Source organism: Bombina bombina, chromosome 4, assembly GCF_027579735.1.
Source record: "Bombina bombina isolate aBomBom1 chromosome 4, aBomBom1.pri, whole genome shotgun sequence".
NCBI lineage: Eukaryota > Metazoa > Chordata > Amphibia > Anura > Bombinatoridae > Bombina > Bombina bombina.
This window is the reverse complement of record NC_069502.1, coordinates 890,671,322-890,695,068: the sequence shown is the minus strand read 5'-3', so window position 1 is coordinate 890,695,068 and position 23,747 is coordinate 890,671,322. Positions and strand designations below refer to the sequence as shown.

At 37.4% G+C, this 23,747-nt stretch overlaps 1 protein-coding gene across 1 annotated transcript in view; it reads left to right on the top strand.

Moving 5' to 3' along the window:
- The window catches only part of SYNE1 (spectrin repeat containing nuclear envelope protein 1), a 780,519-nt gene extending 759,582 nt beyond the window's left edge, over positions 1-20,937 (top strand). Inside the window, 1 exon segment of the mRNA XM_053711805.1 lies at positions 20,005-20,937. Within this exon segment, the coding sequence (XP_053567780.1) occupies positions 20,005-20,245 (241 nt within the window). The 3' untranslated portion in view covers positions 20,246-20,937.
- Positions 20,938-23,747: the final 2,810 nt, after the last annotated feature.

Here is a 23,747-nt window from a genome sequence, read left to right as displayed (position 1 = left end):
CAGTGAGCACTGCCATATTGTCACTTAGATTTATTTTTCTGCTAAGGCCCATAAGGGACAGTTATAAACGGCTTAATAGAGTGTGCAACCAATGACTGTGGATTACAGCTGTGTCTGAACTTCCACTTTTAACAGGAATTTTGGAAGCCCACAACATTCTGGATAAATTAACAAAATAAATAATGAAAGTATATTGCAAAGTTATTTTTCTACATATAATTAAAGGGACACTGAACCCAAATTTTTTTTCTTTTGTGATTCAGATAGATCATGCAATTTTAAGCAACTTTATAATTTACTCCTATTATCAATTTTTCTTTGTTCTCTTGCTATCTTTATTTGAAAAGGAAAGTCCAGAACCTTGGACAGCACTTGTTTATTGGTGAATGAATGTATCCACCAATCAGCAAGAACAACCCAGGTTGTTCACCAAAATGGGCCAGCATCTAAACTTACATTCTTGCTTTTCAAATAAAGATACCAAGAAAATGAAGAACATTTGCTAATAGGAGTAAATTAGAAAGTTGCTTAAAAATACATGCTCTATCTGAATCATAAAAGAAAAAATTTGGGTTCAGTGTCCCTTGCTTTAAACATTTTAAATTACTATCTCAATGTGTTTAATGTCCCTTTAATAGTAGCACAAGCCTTATAAGGAAAGAATGTCTAAATAGTTTTGAAGAGTGAACACCAATTATGTATTCTCTCTGTCCCCCCCCCCAAAAAAAAAAAAAAATAGTTTAATATGAATATCTCTAAAATTTACATCTATAGATTATTTTCTTCTTTACCCAATGAAAATATTAGACATTTTTTAACATATATCTGCAATTAAGCACTGTACTTCAAAAGTTCTTTAGAAATGTTTTAGAAGTTTTAAAACTGTAATTTTGCATTGTTATGCAGTCCAGGGACACACCTTTTGAGTAGGTTTTTCTTTTCTCTTCTGCTGCAGCAATTAGGGACAGATATAATTTAGCTTGTGCACTGACTCACTCACTGTGGGGGGGAAAAACTGTTTTCAGTGCTAGATTAAATAAAAAGTAATCAACATAAGTAATTAATGCACATTACAAAGTGTTTTACTATGAGTTTATAAACATTTTACACAGAATGTAATGCTCTTTATTGTATTTATAAAGGAGCCTTTTCAAGAAATCTTCTTGCACAAGCAATTAACAAATTTCTACAGTTTAGGAATTACTAATCTATACAATCTCTTTTATGGTTGGTCCATTCCCAGAGACAATGACGGTCTGTGACACTGTGTGTGCAAGGAAAGGCAAGCGTACATCGTTATTAGATGATAGGCAATCCCATGTGGGATTTCTATAAGAGTCATTATTTGTTTTTCTCCTGGTGATATAGAACAGGAAATCCTTACAGGGTTTTGCTATTTAGATGACTCCTATTAAAAGCTAGTGTATCTCTATGTTGTTTAAATGCTTGGGAAATATTTAGATCTAAGTACAGCTATGTCTTGTTTCTTGCTTTAACCAATCTCCCTTTCTGTTTCTCTGCTACCTATTCCTACTTCTCACTTTGACATCCGTTTAAAAACAAAAGATGAATGGTCGTATTCTGTGCTATTTATAACAGATTTAAGGATATGTGGTTGTATCAACATTTTGTTAATATTATCTATTTATAGGATTAATTAAAAAACACAATTAACTCTCTCTTTTCTGTTTCTTTTTCCACTCTCTTCTCTGTCTCCTCTCTCGTCTCTCTCTTCTCTGTCTCCTCTCTCTTCTCTGTCTCCTTTCTCTTCTCTGTCTTCTCTCTCTTCTCTCTCTTCTCTCTCTCCTCTTTCTCCTCTCTCTCCTCTCTCTCCTCTCTCTTCTCTCTCTTCTCTCTCTCTTCTCTCTCTTCTCTGTCTCCTCTCTCTTATCTATCTCCTCTCTCTTCTCTGTCTCCTCTCTCTTCTCTGTCTCCTCTCTCTTCTCTGTCTCCTTTCTCTTCTCTGTCTTCTCTGTCTTCTCTGTCTTCTCTCTCTTCTCTCTCTTCTCTCTCTTCTCTCTCTTCTCTCTCTTCTCTTTCTCCTCTTTCTCCTCTCTCTCCTCTCTCTCCTCTCTCTTCTCTCTCTTCTCTCTCTCTTCTCTCTCTCTCCTCTCTCTCTCTCCTCTCTCTTCTCTCTCTCCTCTCTCTTCTCTCTCTCCTCTCTCTTCTCTCTCTTCGCTCTCTCCTCTCTCTTCTCTGTCTCCTATCTCTTCTCTGTTCCCTATCTCTTCTCTGTCTCCTCTTCTCTATCTTCTCTCTCTCCTCTCTCTTCTCTGTCTCCTCTTTCTTCTCTCTCTTCTTTCTCTTCTTTCTCTTCTCTCTCTCTTCTCTCTCTCTTCTCTCTCTCCTCTTTCTCCTCTCTCTTCTCTCTATCCTCTCTCTCCTCTCTCTTCTATCTCTTCTCTCTCTTCTCTCTCTCCTCTCTCTTCTCTCTCTCCTCTCTTCTCTCTCTCCTCTCTCTCTTCTCTGTCTCCTATGTCTTCTCGGTCTCCTATCTCTTATCTGTCTCCTCTTTCTTCTCTCTCTTCTCTCTCTCCTTTTTCTCCTCTCCTCTCTTCTCTGTCTCCTCTCTCTTCTCTCTCTCTTCTCTGTCTCCTATCTCTTCTCTGTCTCCTCTTTCTTCTCTGTCTCCTCTTTCTTCTCTGTCTCCTCTTTCTTCTCTGTCTCCTCTTTCTTCTCTCTCTTCTCTCTCTTCTCTCTCTCCTCTTTCTCCTCTCTCTGCTCTCTCTTCTCTCTCTCCTCTCTCTTGTCTCTCTCCTCTCTCTTCTCTCTCTCCTCTCTCTCCTCTCTCTTCTTTGCCTCCTATCTCTTCTTTGTCTCCTATCTCTTCTCTGTTTCCCATCTCTTCTCTGTCTCCTCTTTCTTCTCTCTCTTCTCTCTCCTCTCTCTCCTCTGTCTCCTCTCTCCTCTCTCTTCTCTCTCTCCTCTCTCCTCTCTCTTCTCTCTCTCCTCTGTCTCCTCTCTCTCCTCTCTCTTCTCTCTCTCCTCTGTCTCCTCTCTCTTCTCTGTCTCCTCTCTCTTCTCTCTCTTCTATATCTTCTCTCTCTCCTCTTTCTCCTCTCTCTCCTCTCTCTTCTCTGTCTACTCTCTCTTCTCTCTCTCCTCTCTCTTCTCTCTCTCCTCTCTCTTCTCTCTCTCCTCTCTCTCCTCTCTCTTCTCTCTCATCTCTCTTCTCTCTCTCCTCTCTCTTCTCTCTCTTCTCTGTCTCCTATCTCTTCTCTGTTTCCTATTTCTTCTCTGTCTCCTCTCTCTTCTCTCTCTCTTCTCTCTCTTCTCTCTCTCTCCTCTCTCTCTTCTCTCTCCTCTCTCTCTTCTCTTTCTCCCCTCTCTCCTCTCTCTTCTCTTCTCTGTCTCCTCTCTCTTCTCTCTCTCTTCTCTCTCTCCTCTCTCTCCTCTCTCTCCTCTCTCTCCTCTCTCTCTTCTCTCTCTCTCCTCTATCTCCTCTCTCTTTTCTCTCTTCTCTCTCTCCTCTATCTCCTCTATCTCCTCTCTTTTCTCTCTCCTATCTCTTCTCTGTCTCTTCTTTCTTCTCTCTCTCCTCTCTCTCTCCTCTTTCTCCTCTCTCTCCTCTCTCTCCTCTCTCTTCTCTGTCTCTTCTTTCTTCTCTGTCTCCTCTCTCTTCTCTCTCTCCTCTCTCTTCACTGTCTTCTATCTCTTCTCTGTCTCCTCTTTCTTCTCTCTCCTCTCTCTCCTCTCTCTCCTCTCTCTTCACTGTCTCCTCTCTCTTCACTGTCTCCTCTCTCTTCACTGTCTCCTGTCTCTTCTCTGTTTCCTCTTTCTTCTTTCTCTTTTCTCTCTTCTCTCTCTCCTCTTTCATCTCTGTCTCCTCTCTCTTCTCTGTCTCTTCTCTGTCTCTTCTCTGTCTCTTCTCTGTCTCCTCTCTCTTCTCTCTCTCCTCTCTCTTCTCTCTCTTCTCTGTCTAATCTCTCTTCTCTTTGTCTCCTCTTTCTTCTCTCTCTTCTCTGTCTAATCTCTCTTTTCTGTGTCTCCTCTCTCTTCTCTGTCTCTTTCTCCTCTCGCTTCTCTGCATCTCCTCTCTTGTCTCTGTCTCTTTCTCTTCTCTTTTTTCTGTCTTTCTCCTCTCTCTTCTCTGCCTCTTTCTCCTCTCTCTTCTCTGTCTCATATTCTCTTCTCTCTGTCTAATCTCTCTCCTCTATGTCTACTCTCTCTTCTCTGTCTCTTTCTCCTCTTTCTTCCTCCTCTCTCTTTTGTCACCTCTCTCTTCTCTGTGTCTCCTCTCTCATCTGTCTCTTTCTCCTCTCTCGTGTCTATCTCTCCTCTCTCTTTTTATCTCTGTGTCCCCTCCTTTCCCTTCTCATATCTATCTAAATATCTATGTATCTTTTGTTTCTCTTCTCTTTTTCTTCTTTCTTTTCCCCCCTTTCTCTTCTCTCCCTTATTTTTCTCTTTTGTTCTTTTCTTCCTCTTTTCTCTTGTTCCTCATTCTCATCTTTCCTCTTTCTTTTCTCTCCTTCCCTCTTGTTTCTTCTCTCCTTCCTCCCTTGTGCTCTCTCTTCCCTATCTCCTCTTTCAATATTCTCTCTCTTCTTGCCCTTCTCTTTCTTTCCTGTCTCTTTTCTCTCTGTCCTCTCTCACTTCCTTCTCTTCCTGTCTCTCTCATCTATATACTGTGTGTATATATATATATATATATAGTCTTCAAAAGAATCAGCACTCACTGGGCTTGACATAGGATGAATAATCCTTATGTATTACTTATATATATTTCAAGCCCAGTGAGTGCTGATTCTTTTGATGACTACATGATATCACTATAGCACTCTGGCAATTAAACTGATTAGTTTGTGAGAGTGCCCCTATCTTGCTAAATATATATACAGTATATATATATATATATATATATATATATATATATATATATATATATATATATATATATATATAAAAACACGTATATACACATATACATACAAGAATGGAAATTTTCACTAGTTCCAAGAAGAATACACAATGATTAAGCAAAAAGAGATAAATCAATATGAAATTTGGCTTTCTCCCCTCATCAACATTTATATGTGTGTGTGTATACATATATATGTATGTATGTGTGTGTATTTATATATATATACACACACACACACATATATACATATATATATATATATATATATATACACATACACACACCACAGAGATACGATACAAAACAATTTCTCCAGCATTATATCTATTGTTTATCTCTGCTTGAAGAATCAGCCACAAAATGATTTATGTGAAGAAAGTATGTTCTTGCTCTGCAGAAATCCAAGTTTTGCTAATCAGATTGAATTCAGGTAGTCAGTGTACCAGGTCAGGTTCTGCTAGTTATTTTTCTGCTGAATAATTGCTCAGATTTTTTTTTTAAAGAGGTAAAAGTCACCAACAGAGCATTTGTTATTTTTACTTTATTTTTTTCATTGCATTAAGAATCTATTAAGACTCCGCAGTGTACCAACAAAATAGCAAAAGTAAAGCTTGTATAAAAAGCTCTGTAAAGCCACAACACTTTAATACAGGCTGGTGGAATGCACCAACATTTAGACAGTAAGCAAACAAAATGTTTGTATTACCTTATATATTAGCCACTTTTTGTCAAATATTTTGTTGTAGTTTTTGGAAGGCCATAATTGTTACTCTTTTAGTGGATGCTTAAAGGGATATGAAACCCAAATGTATTATTTTATGATTCAGATAGAGCATGCAATTTTAAACAATTTTCTAATTTACTTCTATCATCAATTTTTCTTCCTTCTCTTGGTATCTTTTGTGGAAAAGCAGAGAGGTAAGCTTAAGAGCCGGCCCATTTTTGGAGCACTATATCGCAGCAATTTTTCTAGAATGCTATCCATTTGCAAGATCACTAGATGCCAGCACTATTTCCTGGTAGATAGTGCTCCAGATGCCTATCTGTGTGTCTCTTCAACACAAAATATCATGGAAATGAAGCAAACTTGATAATAGAAGTAAATTAAATACAGGTAGCCCTCAGTTTACGCCGGGGTTAGGTTCCAGGTTGTAAATCGAAACTGTTGTAAATTGAAACCCAGTTTATAATGTAAGTCAATGGGAAGTGAGGGAGTTAGGTTCCAGGCCCCTCTCAAAATTGTCATAAGTAACACCTAATACATTATTATTAAAGCTTTGAAATGAAGACTTTAAATGCTAAACAGCATTATAAACCTAATAATATAGATTGTATCATCATCAAACTAAGTTTAATTAACAAAAACATTTGCTAAACATCACCTAATAAAATAATTACACAACAGACTGCATCATCATCAAACTAAGTTTAATGAACAAAAAAATTTTTTTACTTGCATTTTTCTGCAATCAGTTCTCTGCATTGTTAGCAGCATAGCATGTTAGATAATATTGGGTCTGCACCTATTCTATGCATTTCAATCCGCAGTGATTAATAAGCAGTTAGGCACCTTCACCTCAAGCTGCTGGACAGGAAGATAATAGGGAAGCGGCTGCTCGATAGCTAATGTCTGTTCTGTGTACACAGTTCAATTTCAGACCTGTTAAAGGGACAGTCAACACCAGAATTTTTGTTGTTTTAAAAGATAGATAATCCCTTAATTACCAATTTCCCAGTTTTTGCAGTTTTACACAGTTATAATTATACACGTTTTACCTCTGTAATTACAGACTGCCCCCTTATTTCAGTTCTTTTGACAGACTTGCATGTTAGCCAATCAGAGCTATCTCCATGGTAAATTCACGTGCATGAGCTCAATGTTATCTATATGAAACACGTGAACTAATGCCCTCTAGTGGTGAAAAACTATCAAAATGCATTAGGATTAGAGGCGGCCTTCAAGGTCTAAGAAATTAGCATATGAACCTCCTATGTTTAGCTTTCAACTAAGAATACCAAAAGAACAAAGCAAAATTGGTGATAAAAGTAAATTGGAAAGTTGTTTAAAATTACATGCCCTATTTGAAACATGAAAGGGGTTTTTTTGGACTTGACCGTCCCTTTAAGTTGCATAACTTTGCTGCAAAACAAGCGGATAGCTCCACCTATTAGCTTTTTTAATTAGTGCATTGCTTTCCAAAGCTTTTCAATAGCAGTCACATGACTGAAAAAAAAGGTTGTTATTCTGAAACGGCGCAAATTGAACTGGCATAAACCAAGGACCACCTGTACTTTTAAAAAAATGGTATGCTCTGTTTGACTCACAATATACATGTTTTGGGTTTCATATCCCTTCAACTGAACTCTGAATTTTGACTATGGGCTCAATTCTCTAAACGGCTCTGGTCTTGTGAAAATATCTAAGAAGTCTTCTCAGTAATGTAAAGAATTTTATAAAGGCACATTTAAGCTTGAGAAATGTTTATCTTGTTAAGCGGTGTTCTGTGTGTGAAGGTAAAACATTTACATTATCCTGCTCAAAAGAATAACAGTTTTATGTGATTTCTCTCAACGTCTATTGACTGTGATCAGTCTTGTATCTTATTCTGTGGTCTGTGGTTCTGATCTTACGACCAATAAGCAAAACTAGATTTTTTAATTTTTTTTTTACTTCAGCATTAATAAAATAGACTGTTTTAAGATAATATTCTCACTTTTAAAATTACGTTACAATCATTTTTATAAATGTAGTAATAATTAAAGGGGCAAGAAATCCAACATTTTTCTTTCATGATTCAGATTGATCATACAATTTTTAATTTACTTTTGTTAATTTGCTTCATTCTTTTGATATCCTTTGTTGTAAGAGCCGCAATTCACTACTGGGAGGTAGCTGAACACAGGTGAGTCATTGACAAGAAGCATACATGTGCAGCCACCAATCAGCATCTCACTCTCGCCTCCCAGTAGTGCCTTGCTGCTATCTGTCTGAATCATGAAAATGTAATTTTATCTTTCATGTCCCTTTAAGATCTTCATTAATTATAAAAGATCTTTATACAATCTGTATGCACCCCATGAAAAACCTCTTGAGAATAGTTTGTGTCATCTCCTTTGTGTTGGCCAAATATAAGCAAATTCTTGCACATCTAAAGCTTACACCCTGCACCATGCAGGAGTATCAGGGTTCTGAGTTTCATGGAATGCACTCCACCCTATCTTAGGGGCAGTGGGAATATTCAATGATACATATTTAAATTACAGGAGCAGTAGGCAAAATAAATAATGAAAGTCTATTCCAATTTTTTTTTACTATACATAGTTGAACATTTTATGGTGAATTCAATTTTGAGTTTAATGCCCTTTTAAATAAACTCTTTCAGGCAGTGGTAAACAAGAGAATTAAGCACTTCAAAAAAGCTTGATGACAAAGCTAGTATGTTTCAGTCTGTGGATAGACTGATACAGAACTAGATGAAGAGGTCAACAAAAGTACATCACTAGAAATGTATCTTCATATAGCCCTCAGCTCTTAAAAGTGCAACTTTGAAACTTAAAGTGAATATAAACTTTCTTGAATTAGTGCCCGGTTTTTAAAAATACTATTAAAAACAGGGGCACTTTCATTTATGAAAGTTTACAATGCAGCGTAAAAATACCTTTTTATTCAGCAAAGCCGTATTGGCGATCCCCCGTCCGCTTGTCTTGCTGTACTTAAACAGCAATGATGAAACCGGCTTCCTCCAATCATGGCGTGGCCTCACGAGATGGACGCTCTGGGGGGGGGGGGGGAAGCCTTGATTGGAGGAAGCAGGTTTCGTCATTGCTGTGTAAGTACAGAGGAGCTGCAAGGGGGGGATCGCTGGTACGGCATTGCTGAAGAGAAAGCGTAAAAATACGCTGCAATGTAAACTTTCATGAATGAAAGTGCCCCTGTTTTAATAGTATTTTTTTTAAAAACGGGCACTAATTCATGAATGTTTACATTCACTTTAAAGATAAAATGGGTCTATTGTTGCCATTTATTTAATAGTGTATTTACAGAACCTCTAACTTTATTGTATAATCAAATAGTACATCTAGGTAAATATCCCTGCTATTTTTTTCCACTGAAGTATTCTATATACATTGTAATCAATGCTCCAGAGAACTCTGGGTAAGATATGCAAATTTGATATACCATATATCACACTATTTGCTTCCAAAACAAAACCACTTATTAGAGTCCTTTGATGAATTGACAACAATATATACAGAATATTTTCATGGGAAAAGCAAGCATGGATACAGTAGATGTGCTAATTGGCTATACAATAAATTTGTGGATGTTTTTTTAAATAAATTTGAATCTCTCAGTTTTATCTCCACCATAACCTAAATGAGTTTTAGAATCTGTAACAATATCAGGGTGGATATAAGTCCAGTGATGTTTCTGCAGGAGCGTGGCATAGCTTTATAACGGTTACAGCACATTAGGTTTTATCGCCATCTCCTTCTGTTAAGCAGGGATATTTTTTTAATATTATAAATTATCAGTGAGTGGGAGGAATTTAATGAAAATGTAGTATGACAGTTGCTATGGGAGGGCAGCAACGCCATAGTTTGCCTGGTGAGTCAAGAATCCTGTGTATTTAAAGGGACAGTAAACTGTGAGATTGTAATATAAAATGATTAATGATGCACAGTAAAGCAATATATTTTCACTATTTATTTTTCTTACTTAAATGTAATTCAAGTCTGAAATTTGTGTATTTTTCAATCCTGAAAACTGAAAGAGCACACGGCAGGCTTCACAAATCTAACCTTGCCACATATCTGTCCCTAATTTGCAGTTTCTTATCTGATCATTTCTGCTAAAGATTTTGTTATCACAATGAGAGTGACAAAGCCTGTCTTCTCCATAGGCAAGTCCGTATTGGCTCCTATAAATAAGGAAAATGGTGGGTGGAGCTAAACCATTTAAAAACAAATGCAGCAATCTGTTCTAACAACATTCAGACTCAGCAGATATATAAATCTGTTGGAAATCTGCATAGTAATTAAAGTAATTACAAGGTGTTTACTGTTCCATTAAATTGGGTAAAATCAGTAATACTGTAATGTCACCAGCATCATTTCTAACCAGTATATTCTACATCTCACCAATTTAAATATGTAGGGATAGATTACAAGTGGATCACTATTTATCGTTCCTGCTCTTGCGCTAACTCGTCTAGAAGTCCATTTGCATGCGTTGGGTACTGCATGTATTACAAGTTGAAGTTCAGCATTAGTATTGGTGGTTCTATGGGGTTTTAAAACCACCTCAATCTTTCAGGCTGCATCCCTATTTTGCTGAAGAGGAAGGACACCTAGCCGTGCCTCTAAATGCCTAGTCACACCCCTACCACCTAGTAACACCCCTGGGCCGCAAGCTCTGCCAAAGGAACACCTACGACCCCACCCACATTGACTCTGTCAACGGGACACCTGTGACTTCTCACATGTTAGCATTTGCATCAAATGAATTGGTTGCTGGAAAATACCACTGATTCCAAACCATCAGAAATCCAGCAACATTTCAAGTGATTTTTTTTTAACTTTTCAGATTCATTTTTTGCCTCTTGAAATTTTGGCTTTTGAGCAGTATCAGTTCACATGATAATAAAGAAAACTTTTTTTTTTTGTTTAATGAAAAGTTAAAATATATATCATCTAATATTCCCTTCAGCAAAAAAATAAAAACATGTAAAGTAGCATTAAACTTAAAATTGAATTTCTTATAAATGATTATTTCAGCATAACGTTAAAAATCCAATGCACTTTCATTATTTATTTTGCCTGCTTTTCATATAATTCAACTCAGAAAATTGTAGCCCCCCCCAAGAGGCTTACCATGTGATGCAGAGCCCTGATGCTCCTACATGCTACACAGTGGTTTGTTGATATGTTCAGGAGGTAATTTGTATCTGTCCCTGTTTGGCAACAGCAAAGAAAGAAACATAAACATTCAAGATGATTTTAAAGGGCGTGTTCTGGAACTGCAAAACAATGCTTATTTCTCCAACATTGGTGTGTCCGGTCCACGGCGTCATCCTTACTTGTGGGAATATCTCTTCCCCAACAGGAAATGGCAAAGAGTCCCAGCAAAGCTGGCCATATAGTCCCTCCTAGGCTCCGCCCACCCCAGTCATTCTCTTTGCCGTTGCACAGGCAACATCTCCACGGAGATGGTTAAGAGTATGTGGTGTTTAGTTGTAGTTTTTTTATTCTACTATCAAGAGTTTGTTATTTTAAAATAGTGCTGGTATGTACTATTTACTCTGAAACAGAAAAAGATGAAGAATTCTGTTTGTGAGAGGAAGATGATTTTAGCAGACAGTAACTAAAATCCCTTGCTGTTTCCACATAGGACTGTTGAGATGAATTAACTTCAGTTGGGGGAAACAGTTAGCAGACTTTTCTGCTCAAGGTATGACTAGCCATATTTCTAACAAGACTGTGTAATGCTGGAAGGCTGTCATTTCCCCTCATGGGGACCGGTAAGCCATTTTCTTAGTCTCAAGCAGAATGAAGGGCTTAATATGGGCTATAAAACTGATAGACACTTTTATGGGCATAATCGATTGCTTTATTTGGGCATTTTATACATGTTCATGCTGGTAATTCACACTTATAAACTTGGGGAACGTTTTTTAACGTCAGGCACTATGTTAGACACCTTTTCCAGTCAGGAAGGGCCTTACTAGTTATAGGCTGAGCCTCATTTTCGCGCCATTACTGCGCAGTTGTTTTTGAGAGTAAGACATGCAGATGCATGTGTGAGGATCTAAAATTAGTTGGAAAAGCTCCTAGAAGGCGTCATTTGGTATCGTATTCCCCTCTGGGCTTGGTAGAGTCGCAGCAAAGGCTGTTGCTGGGACTGTAGAGGGGTTTAAACTGTAACCGGCTCCGGTTTTGTTATTTTAAGGGTTAAAGCTCTAAAAATTGGTGTGCAATACTTTTAATGCTTTAAGACACTGTGGTGAAATTTTGGTAAATTTTGAACAATTCCTTCATATTTTTTCACATATGCAGTAATAAAGTGTGCTCTGTTTAAAATTTAAAGAGACAGTAACGGTTTTGTTTTAAAACGGTTTTTGTGCTTTATTGACAAATGTAAGCCTGTTTAACATGTCTGTGCCTTCAGATAAGCTATGTTCTATATGTATGAAAGTCAATGTGTCTCCCCCTTCAAAATTGTGTGATAATTGTGCCATAGCGTCCAAACAATGTAGGGACAGTACTGTCACAGATAATGAAATTGCCCAAGATGATTCATCAGATGAAGGGAGTAGACATGGTTCTACATCATCTCCTTCTGTGTCTACACCAGTTTTGCCCACGCAGGAGGCCCCTAGTACTTCTAGCGCGCCAATGCTTATTACCATGCAACAATTGACGGCTGTAATGGATAACTCCATAGCAAATATTTTATCCAAAATGCCTGCATATCAAAGAAAGCGCGATTGCTCTGTTTTAAACACTGAAGAGCAGGAGGGCGCTGATGATAATTGCTCTGTCATACCCTCACACCAATCTGAAGGGGCCATGAGGGAGGTTTTGTCAGATGGGGAAATTTCAGATTCAGGAAAAATTTCTCAACAGGCTGAACCTGATGTTGTGACATTTAAATTTAAATTAGAACATCTCCGAGCACTGCTTAAGGAGGTGTTATCTACTCTGGATGATTGTGACAACCTGGTCATTCCAGAAAAATTATGCAAGATGGACAAGTTCCTAGAGGTTCCGGTGCACCCCGACGCTTTTCCTATACCCAAGCGGGTGGCGGACATAGTGAATAAGGAGTGGGAGAAGCCCGGCATACCTTTTGTCCCCCCTCCTATATTTAAGAAATTATTTCCTATGGTCGACCCCAGAAAGGACTTATGGCAGACAGTCCCTAAGGTCGAGGGGGCAGTTTCTACTCTAAACAAGCGCACTACTATTCCTATCGAGGATAATTGTGCTTTCAAAGATCCTATGGATAAAAAATTGGAGGGTTTGCTTAAAAAGATTTTTGTACAGCAAGGTTACCTTCTGCAACCCATTTCGTGCATTGTTCCTGTCACTACAGCAGCGTGGTTCTGGTTCGAGGAACTAGAAAAGTCGCTCAGTAGAGAGACTCCATATGAGGAGGTTATGGACAGAGTTCACGCACTTAAATTGGCTAATTCTTTTATTTTAGATGCCGCTTTGCAATTAGCTAGATTAGCGGCGAAAAATTCAGGGTTTGCAATAGTGGCGCGCAGAGCGCTTTGGCTAAAGTCTTGGTCAGCGGATGTATCATCCAAGACAAAATTGCTTAATATCCCCTTCAAGGGTAAAACTCTCTTTGGGCCAGAATTGAAAGAGATTATTTCAGACATCACTGGGGGAAAGGGCCACGCCCTCCCACAAGATAGGCCTTTCAAAGCCAAGAATAAGTCTAATTTTCGTTCCTTTCGTAATTTCAGGAACGGACCGGCCTCTAGTTCTGCATCCTCTAAGCAAGAGGGTAATGCTTCACAGACCAAACCAGCCTGGAAACCGATTCAAGGCTGGAACAAGGGTAAGCAGGCCAAGAAGCCTGCTGCTGCTAACAAAACAGCATGAAGGAGTAGCCCCCGATCCGGGACCGGATCTAGTGGGGGGCAGACTCTCTCTCTTTGCTCAGGCTTGGGCAAGAGATGTTCAGGATCCCTGGACGCTAGAAATAGTTTCTCAGGGTTATCTTCTGGAATTCAAGGAACTACCCCCAAGGGGAAGGTTTCACATGTCTCACTTATCCTCAAACCAAATAAAGAGACAGGCATTCTTACATTGTGTAGAAGACCTGTTAAAGATGGGAGTGATACACCCAGTTCCAATGGCGGAACAAGGAATGGGATTTTACTCAAATCTGTTCGTAGTTCCCAAAAAAGAGGGAACCTTCAGACCAATTCTGGATTTAAAGATCCTAAACAAATTTCTCAGAGTACCATCGTTCAAAATGGAAACCATTCGAACGATTCTACCTACAATCCAGGAAGGTCAATTTATGACTACCGTGGATCTAAAGGATGCGTACCTACATATTCCTATCCACAAAGAACATCATCAGTTCCTAAGGTTCGCCTTTCTGGACAAACATTACCAGTTTGTGGCCCTCCCATTCGGGTTAGCCACTGCTCCAAGGATTTTCACAAAGGTACTCGGGTCCCTTCTAGCGGTTCTAAGACCGAGGGGCATTGCAGTAGTACCATACTTGGACGACATTCTAATACAGGCGTCGTCCCTTTCAAAGGCAAAGGCTCATACAGACATCGTTCTGGCCTTTCTCAGATCTCACGGATGGAAGGTGAACATAGAAAAAAGTTCTCTGTCTCCGTCGACAAGAGTTCCCTTCTTGGGAACAATAATAGATTCTTTAGAAATGAGGATTTTTCTGACAGATGTCAGAAAATCAAAACTTCTAAGTGCTTGTCAAGTTCTTCATTCAGTTCCACGTCCTTCCATAGCTCAGTGCATGGAAGTAGTAGGGTTGATGGTTGCAGCAATGGACATAGTTCCTTTTGCGCGAATTCATCTAAGACCATTACAACTGTGCATGCTGAAACAGTGGAATGGGGACTATACAGACTTGTCTCCAGTGATTCAAGTAGATCAGAAGACCAGAGATTCACTCCGTTGGTGCCTAACCCTGGACCACCTATCCCAGGGAATGAGCTTCCGCAGACCAGAATGGGTCATCGTCACGACCGACGCCAGTCTAGTGGGCTGGGGCGCGGTCTGGGAATCCCTGAAAGCTCAGGGACTATGGTCTCGGGAAGAGTCTCTTCTCCCGATAAACATTCTGGAACTAAGAGCGATATTCAATGCTCTCAGGGCTTGGCCTCAGCTAGCAAAGGCCAGATTCATAAGATTCCAATCAGACAACATGACGACTGTTGCTTACATCAACCATCAGGGGGGAACAAGGAGTTCCCTGGCGATGAGAGAAGTGACCAAAATCATAAAATGGGCGGAGGATCACTCCTGCCACCTATCTGCGATCCACATCCCAGGAGTGGAAAACTGGGAGGCGGATTATCTGAGTCGTCAGACATTCCATCCCGGGGAGTGGGAACTCCACCCGGAGATATTTGCCCAGTTGACTCAATTATGGGGCATTCCAGACATGGATCTGATGGCGTCTCGTCAGAACTTCAAGGTTCCTTGCTACGGGTCCAGATCCAGGGATCCCAAGGCGACTCTAGTGGATGCACTAGTAGCGCCTTGGACCTTCAACCTAGCTTATGTGTTTCCACCGTTTCCTCTCATTCCCAGGCTGGTAGCCAGGATCAAGCAGGAGAGGGCCTCGGTGATCTTGATAGCTCCTGCGTGGCCACGCAGGACTTGGTATGCAGATCTGGTGAATATGTCATCGGCTCCACCATGGAAGCTACCTTTGAGACAGGACCTTCTTGTACAGGGTCCATTCGAACATCCAAATCTGGTCTCCCTCCAGCTGACGGCTTGGAGATTGAACGCTTGATTCTATCAAAGCGTGGGTTTTCAGATTCTGTGATAGATACTCTGGTTCAAGCCAGAAAACCGGTAACTAGAAAAATTTACCATAAAATATGGAAAAGATATATCTGCTGGTGTGAATCCAAGGGATTCCCATGGGATAAGATAAAAATTCCTAAGATCCTTTCCTTTCTACAGGAAGGTTTGGATAAAGGATTATCTGTGAGTTCTCTAAAGGGACAGATTTCTGCTTTATCTGTCTTACTACACAAACGACTGGCAGCTGTGCCAGATGTTCAAGCATTTGTTCAGGCTCTGGTTAGGATCAAGCCTGTTTACAGACCTTTGACTCCTCCCTGGAGTTTAAATCTAGTTCTTTCAGTTCTTCAAGGGGTTCCGTTTGAACCTTTACATTCCATAGATATTAAGTTGTTATCTTGGAAAGTTTTGTTTTTGGTTGCTATTTCTTCTGCTAGAAGAGTTTCTGAGTTATCTGCTCTGCAGTGTACTCCGCCCTATCTGGTGTTCCATTCAGATAAGGTTGTTTTGCGTACTAAGCCTGGTTTTCTTCCAAAGGTTGTTTCCAACAAAAATATTAACCAGGAGATAGTTGTACCTTCTTTGTGTCCGAATCCAGTTTCAAAGAAGGAACGTTTGCTACACAATTTAGATGTAGTCCGTGCTCTAAAATTCTACTTAGAAGCTACAAAAGAGTTCAGACAAACATCTTCTCTGTTTGTCGTCTATTCTGGTAAAAGGAGAGGTCAAAAAGCAACTTCTACCTCTCTTTCCTTTTGGCTTAAAAGCATCATCCGATTGGCTTATGAGACTGCCGGACGGCAGCCTCCTGAAAGAATCACAGCTCACTCCACTAGGGCTGTAGCTTCCACATGGGCCTTCAAGAACGAGGCTTCTGTTGATCAGATATGTAAGGCAGCGACTTGGTCTTCACTGCACACTTTTGCCAAATTTTACAAATTTGATACTTTTGCTTCTTCGGAGGCTATTTTTGGGAGAAAGGTTTTGCAAGCCGTGGTGCCTTCCGTTTAGGTAACCTGATTTGCTCCCTCCCTTCATCCGTGTCCTAAAGCTTTGGTATTGGTTCCCACAAGTAAGGATGACGCCGTGGACCGGACACACCAATGTTGGAGAAAACAGAATTTATGCTTACCTGATAAATTGCTTTCTCCAACGGTGTGTCCGGTCCACGGCCCGCCCTGGTTTTTTAATCAGGTCTGATGAATTATTTTCTCTAACTACAGTCCCCACGGTACCATATGGTTTCTCCTATTTTTTCCTCCTGTCCGTCGGTCGAATGACTGGGGTGGGCGGAGCCTAGGAGGGACTATATGGCCAGCTTTGCTGGGACTCTTTGCCATTTCCTGTTGGGGAAGAGATATTCCCACAAGTAAGGATGACGCCGTGGACCGGACACACTGTTGGAGAAAGTAATTTATCAGGTAAGCATAAATTCTGTTTTTTCAACAAAAATAACAATTTTCAATTCTTTTAAAACATTTATTTTGTAAATACATTTTTTGCAGTGAATGATTTCTGATACATAAATAAAAAAAAAATATTTGGTCATATTAATTACATTCTTACAGCAGCTAGAATCTAGATAATAAAAAAAGAATAATTAAATATTAAAATATTATTATTAGTAATAATAGTAATAATAATAATTCTAGTGGTAGTAATAGTATGTCAATAAGTAAGTTTATTCTTCATCACCTTTAATGGACATTTAAGTTGTTAGAAGTTGTAAGTTGCAATCAGACTTTAAAGGGGCACAAAACCCCAAACCTTTCTTTTATGATTCGGATAGAACATACAATTTTAAACAACTTTTTCATTTACTATTATCAAATTTTCTTTATTTTCTTGCTATCCTTTGTTGAAAAGCAAGAAGGTAAATTCATGTGTGCACGTGTCTGCATTACTTTGACAGCAGATTTGCAACATTGTTACACATTAGCAACAGCACTAGATGGCAGCACTATTTCCTGTCAAGTATTTCCTCCAGACATGTGCACCCTACCTATTTAGATATCTCTTCAACAAAGACTAACAATAGCAAGTGAACAAAGCAAATTGTATAAAAGAAGTAAACTAGAAACCTTTTTAAAATTGTATTCACTATCTAAATCATTAAAGAAAAAAATTGGGTTTCATGTCACTTAAAAGGGACATACAACCCAATATTTTTTTTCCCATGATTCAGATAGAGCATACGATATCAAACAACTTGACTTCTTTTATCATATTTGCTTAATTGTCGCAGTGTCTTATGTTGAAATAGCATCAATACACTGCTGGGAGTTAGCTGAACACATCAGGTGAGCCAATCACAAGAGGCTTATATGTGCAATCACCAGTAGGGCATTGCTGCCCCTGAGCCTACCTAGGTATACTTTGCAACACAGGATACAAAGATAACAAAGCAAATTAGATAATGGTGGTAATTTGGAAAGTTATTTAAAATGTCATGCTCTATCTGAATCTGAAAAGAAAAAAAAAAATGTGTGTTTTATGTCCCTTTAACTTTGAGTGCTAATAACGGCTCTGAGCCGTCACAGAGTTTCCCACTCTAGTGCTAATGACGGCTCAGAGCCGTCAGTAGCACTCTCCCACCTTGAGGGAGATCTGAGGGCTCCCACCCCGGCGATCGTGCCTGTAGTGTGACAGGCATCGCCGGGGCATCCCGTTTTGCGTGGTGACGTCACTCGCAATAACGTGATGACATCACAGCTCAACTTTATTTATACTTAACAATGTTAAGTATAGGAGCAGGGGGCATGCTGCTTAGAAGCCTGTATCTCAGGCATCTAAGCAGCTACAGACCCACCATTGGAAAGGTAATCGCCTAACCTTTCCAACAGTGTAAGTCTTGGGGGTCTGAAATAAATAAAAAAAAGTAAAAAATAAATTGTTCAAAAAATAAAAAAACATTAAAAAATCTTAGCACCCAGGTGGGAAAGTGCTTAGCACTCAAAGGGTTAATTTGATTTTTTCCTGAAGAAAAGGCAGAGTTAAAAAAATTCTGTATCTATAGTTGTATTAGTTGTTGATTTCCTGCTAAGACTCATAAGAGATTCACTACAAATACTGATGGTCAGTCAAAGTAGCATTAGCAGGAAGAACTATTCAACCAATGAGCATTAGCAAGAAGAACCATTCAGCCGATATGCATTAGCAGAAGGAAACTATCATCCAATGAGCATTAACAGAAGGTAACTGTCATCCAATGAGCCTTAGCAGGAAGTACCTGTCAGTCAGTGAGCCTTAGCAGGCAGTACCTGTCAGCCAATGAGACTTAGCAGGAAGTACCTGTCAGCCAATGAGCCTTAGCAGGAACTACATACCTTAAACAGATTTATTAATTTAAGAGTTTTCACTTCATATTGTTTAAATGCTTCTCATTCATTTGAGTGATAGAAACAAATTTAATGGAGTGTTCCTTTAAACAGAAATGAAACCCAATCATTTTTTTCTGAATTCATGATTCAGATAGAGCATGTAATTTTAAACAACTTTCTAAATTACGTCTATGAGTTGACCTTTTCACATCCATAGATTTTGAGTTAATGCAGGTGAAGCCAGTTTAACATTATTCTAGTGTAAATTAATTTATTACTGGTCCTGTGTGATGTTTGGTAAAACTTTTCCTTTGCATTGTAAAATGAAATTGTTTTGTGTACAATCAGCACCTTGCCCCTTGACAGGTGTGAATCGTAATTAGGCACTGTGTGTTCCTTTTGTTCTTACCTCAGATCATTAACTTGCAAGCATTGTCAAAACATGAAAGTAAAAAATACCCTAAAACTTGTATTAGAAATTTTCATAGGCAATTATAGATGTTTTGGTTTGTGTTGAAGGGCAGAGGTTAATAACTATGATCTAAATACATTTTTATTGGTTCAGTGCAAGATATTTACCATTGTTTACAAAGTTACTTTTGTAACTGGGCAAAAATAATATAATTATTCAACAACCTGTACAAATGTTTTGATTTTATTTTTAGTAGAATGTTAATTTGCATATGTCTTGCTTCTCTCAATACAATAACAATGATATATGCCGCCTAAAACTTTAGTTTGTCAAAAAGCGCAACTAATTACGGCCTGCTGTTGGTGCATAGCTGTTAAACTATTTTCATGAATTGCTTAAAAGCTATTTCATTCAACCCAAACAAGCTTAGTACAACATTTTGGCAAAACCAACATTGCTTTATCGCTAGTTTATGAATACATTTGAGTCAATTTGTCTCTGGTAGTTATATATGGCTCTCGCTATAGTTCCAATTTTTAAATAAAATTAATATTTCTATGTATGTATTTCTATTAGTCTATGTTGATGACTGCTTAAGAATGTCCTGCTATTGTATCTGCTTTAAACATAATAAGGTAAGCTAACCAGGATAAAGTTCATCTTTATATAAAATTGGCATTCTCTTGTTTTAAACATGATAATCAACATCAATACCTCAGTCAACATTTGTATGTCTTTAATAAGACCAATATGATGGTATTACAATGTACAGAAAGACTGATATTACAGTTTTTATTCTACTTTTCATAGTCAGCGGTAGCTTAGAATGAGCAAATAAACATGTTTCAATATACTCATTTTATTTCTACTTTACATAGCAGGTCCAAAGAAGTTGGTTCAGGTTCCTCCCGTTCTGAGGACCATCTGACTCAGCGTCATGAATCCTTTTTCCTACGCGTTTTACGAGCTGCTCTACCACTCCAGCTTCTTCTGCTGCTGTTGATTGGTCTTGCTTGCCTTGTACCAATGACTGAAGAAGACTACAGTTGTACTCTTGCCAATAACTTTGCCAGGTCCTTTCACCCAATGCTGAGATACACCAATGGACCACCTCCTATATAGGCGTCCCTCTTTATTAAACTTTGCCTTTGGAGACAGACACTGAAACTTGGGCTGTTGTCAGCTTTCTATTGCACTCATTGTGGCAGCTTTATTTACCTGAACTAACCCTTGCAAATATAATATTACTAAAGCCACGACGATACTGATAACTATACAGATTATTTATGTTATCAAATGACGCATTTTCAAGGGTGGAATTCTTTGTACTACACTGTTTTGAACTTTTACTGAAAACTATGCATAGCCAAAATGATTTTGTCATCATATTGACGATCAAAACTCTAACAAGCCGTTAACTTATCCACACTGAGAGTGTTATCAGTATTTGAGAAGATTCCGCAAGGAAATGGTAATATTTTAGATGCTTGTAATATAACATTTTAAAGAGCTTAATATGGCAAAATATTTTTTTACTTTTCCTCAGTGTTTTTTTTTTTTAAGTCAGGTTTATGTTGAGGCAATGAGGGAAGCATGAGCTAAGTAACCTCAGCTTTAAAATTTGAAGATGTAAAAATAAGAGGCACTTTTTAAAAAAATCTATGAAACTGGATGTAAGAAATGAAATAAAGAAAATGTTCTGAAGGAAAAAAATGATCAAATGTTAAAATAGAACATATTATTTATGTATGTACAGTTTGCTAAGCCAAGTTTTGTTTGTATTAATTTCTTGCAATTATACATATTATAAAATAGTCCTGAGGCTTTGTATTTTTTTTTTCTTTAACCCCTTCTGTGCTGAGACATTTCATACCATTGTGATATAGCTTTTAGTTGTTTCACACTTATTTAAAGATCATTTTCAGTATTATGTCTAGGAGGTACCCACAGATCATACCTTGTTTTTTTAAGCAGACAAAACATTTGCATAACATAACTTTAGTTTGTAGAAATACCAGGGAAAATGCCACCATATGAAATGCAAACATAGAATACTTTGCTGTGCTAGTTTCTATAGAATACATAGTAAGTAACAGTACTAGAGTCATTATTGCCAAAATATTTCAAATGGACATTTTATGGTTTAAAAAAATATTTATAGAAACGTTGTTTTTTATTTTTCTTTAACCCTTTCTGTGCTGAGACATTTCTCACAGCTGTACTACAGATTTTAATCATTTGGCATTTTTGTACATTTACATATTTTGTACATTACACATTTCAGTATTTTGTTTGTGAGGTACCTAAACAGGTAATATTTTTTTTTGACAGACAATACATTTTTATAAAATAAGTTTAGTTTGCAAGAATATTATCATATGAGAGAATTACATCATATGAAATGCAACATAAATTACATTTTCTGTGATTTTTTTTTATGGCACACATGGTAAATAGCACTTAGAGTCATTATTTACTAAATATTTCAAATACAACTTTTATGTCCCTGCATCAGTTAATCTTCTCTTCCCAAAAAACAAACTCTAGAATTGTATCCCTATATTGTTTAATAAGATATCATTATTGAAAATCAGATGTAATGTAGTATTTTGTTACCTTTTACCATCGAGCAGAACATTATTTGGTATAAAATATATAATCATAAAACTACAAGATACATTTTACAGAAGGGTGACCAATTTTGACAATGTATGCAAACTAAAAGTTACACGTGAGCAATAGGGGGTATATTGCAGATGTTGTGCGCATCTGGTTTTCCACTCGTATAAGTTGAAAGTAAACCCGATCTCTTGAGCGCAATTTAAATTAACGCTCGTCGGGCTAGTGCCTCCTCAGAGCTCTGGTTAACTGTTTCGCCAAACAAAAAGGTGTCACAAAATACATCAAAAATACATTACAAAATACAGTTACAGTCATAATAAAACCGTCTAATAAAAATGATTACAAAAAAATATTGCACACAAAAGTTATAAAGGCTAAAAGATATGAGATCTCTGGAGTAGATGTAAAAGCACAGTTACACTCATAATAACATCATCTACTAACAATGATTTAAAAAAAATATTGCACAAAAAAGTTATAAGGGTTCAAAGATATGAGGTCTGAGGTGTTAGAAAAAAAGTCAGGCAAAAGACTTTAACATTGAGATACACATACATATACACGTCTAGAGATGTATATGTCTATATATGTGTACATATGTATTTATATGTGCATTGGAGCCCTTTGCAATTAAGTAGATGAAAACATGAAAAAAACATTTATGCAATATTTATTTTTAATAAAGGTTTTAACTATGTATTTACTGTAAATATTTCACATTCCTATGTTCTGCACATAGAAGAATATGTTCTAAGTATTTATAGTTATTTCTATACATATATCTGTATATATACCTATATATAATCATATACATATATATATATATATATATATATATATATATATATATATATATATAGGTGTAGATATATAGTACATTGTACTTAAAAAAAAAAATCAGGTATATATAGAAATCTGTATTTATGAATAAATAGAACGTATTCTGCTTGTTATGTTAAGAACATTGCAATGAGAAATATTCATATTTTCAAGTCGGGTGAGAATATTGGATCGGGTTTGTGCGCGAGTCGGTTGTTTTTTTCCTACTTTTTTGCTCCAATGACTTCTATGGGTGAATAGGTTATCAAGCGTGCGACATTCTAAGTTCATCTTTTTGCGCTCTTCTGGTTACAGCTCAAACAAAATCAGTTTACCCAATGCGTTCAAAAAGCTTCTAGCACAGTTGACGCTTGAGCAGGAGCTTTAAAGAACGCTCCACTTGTAATCTGGCCCATAGAATTTTCAAAATATAATCTATTTTACACTCACCCAATTCTCTCCTTTATCTTGATTGCTGTATTTTTTTTATAAGTTCATACAAACATAGAGCTATTAGTAGGAATTGGTGAATGCGTTTAAAGTGCATTTCGCTTGGTAGAATAAATAGTCATGTGGACATTTGTTTTGGACATTCGAATGTTGAAAAGAACGAAAATCCATAAAAATTCAGTAATCTAATGTTATTTCTTGTTTTCGAATGTTACTTTCGTTTTTGAAAGTTGTTAATTAGATCGTATATCCACATTTAAAATTTCGAATGTGACATTCGATTTAACAAATACTATTTTAAAATTCAATAGTTGATGTGGTACGGAATTTAGTAAAGTGATACATAATAGATATAAATATATTGATTTACATTTTTCTATTTCGAAAATTGCATAATTCAAATATTACATTTAAACAGAGAATTAGAAATACTATTACAGATAGATCAATTCAATTTTTTCTAATTAGAATATTGCATAATTCAATTTGAATTTAATTTAAAGATAGCATTAGAAATACAATTACATTAAATAAATGTTAGAATGTTGTACAAACATTCGAAATTTGAAACAAACAAATGTGTTAAAATTAGTTTCATTTTTCGAATGTTGCAAAACATTCGCCCAACCCTAGCTATTAGCCTTGACATCAGAAACACACCAAAGTGAGTCTAGCAGTTGATGCCAGATGATCATTCCATGATTTTGAATATTGAGAACTAAAAATAACTAGA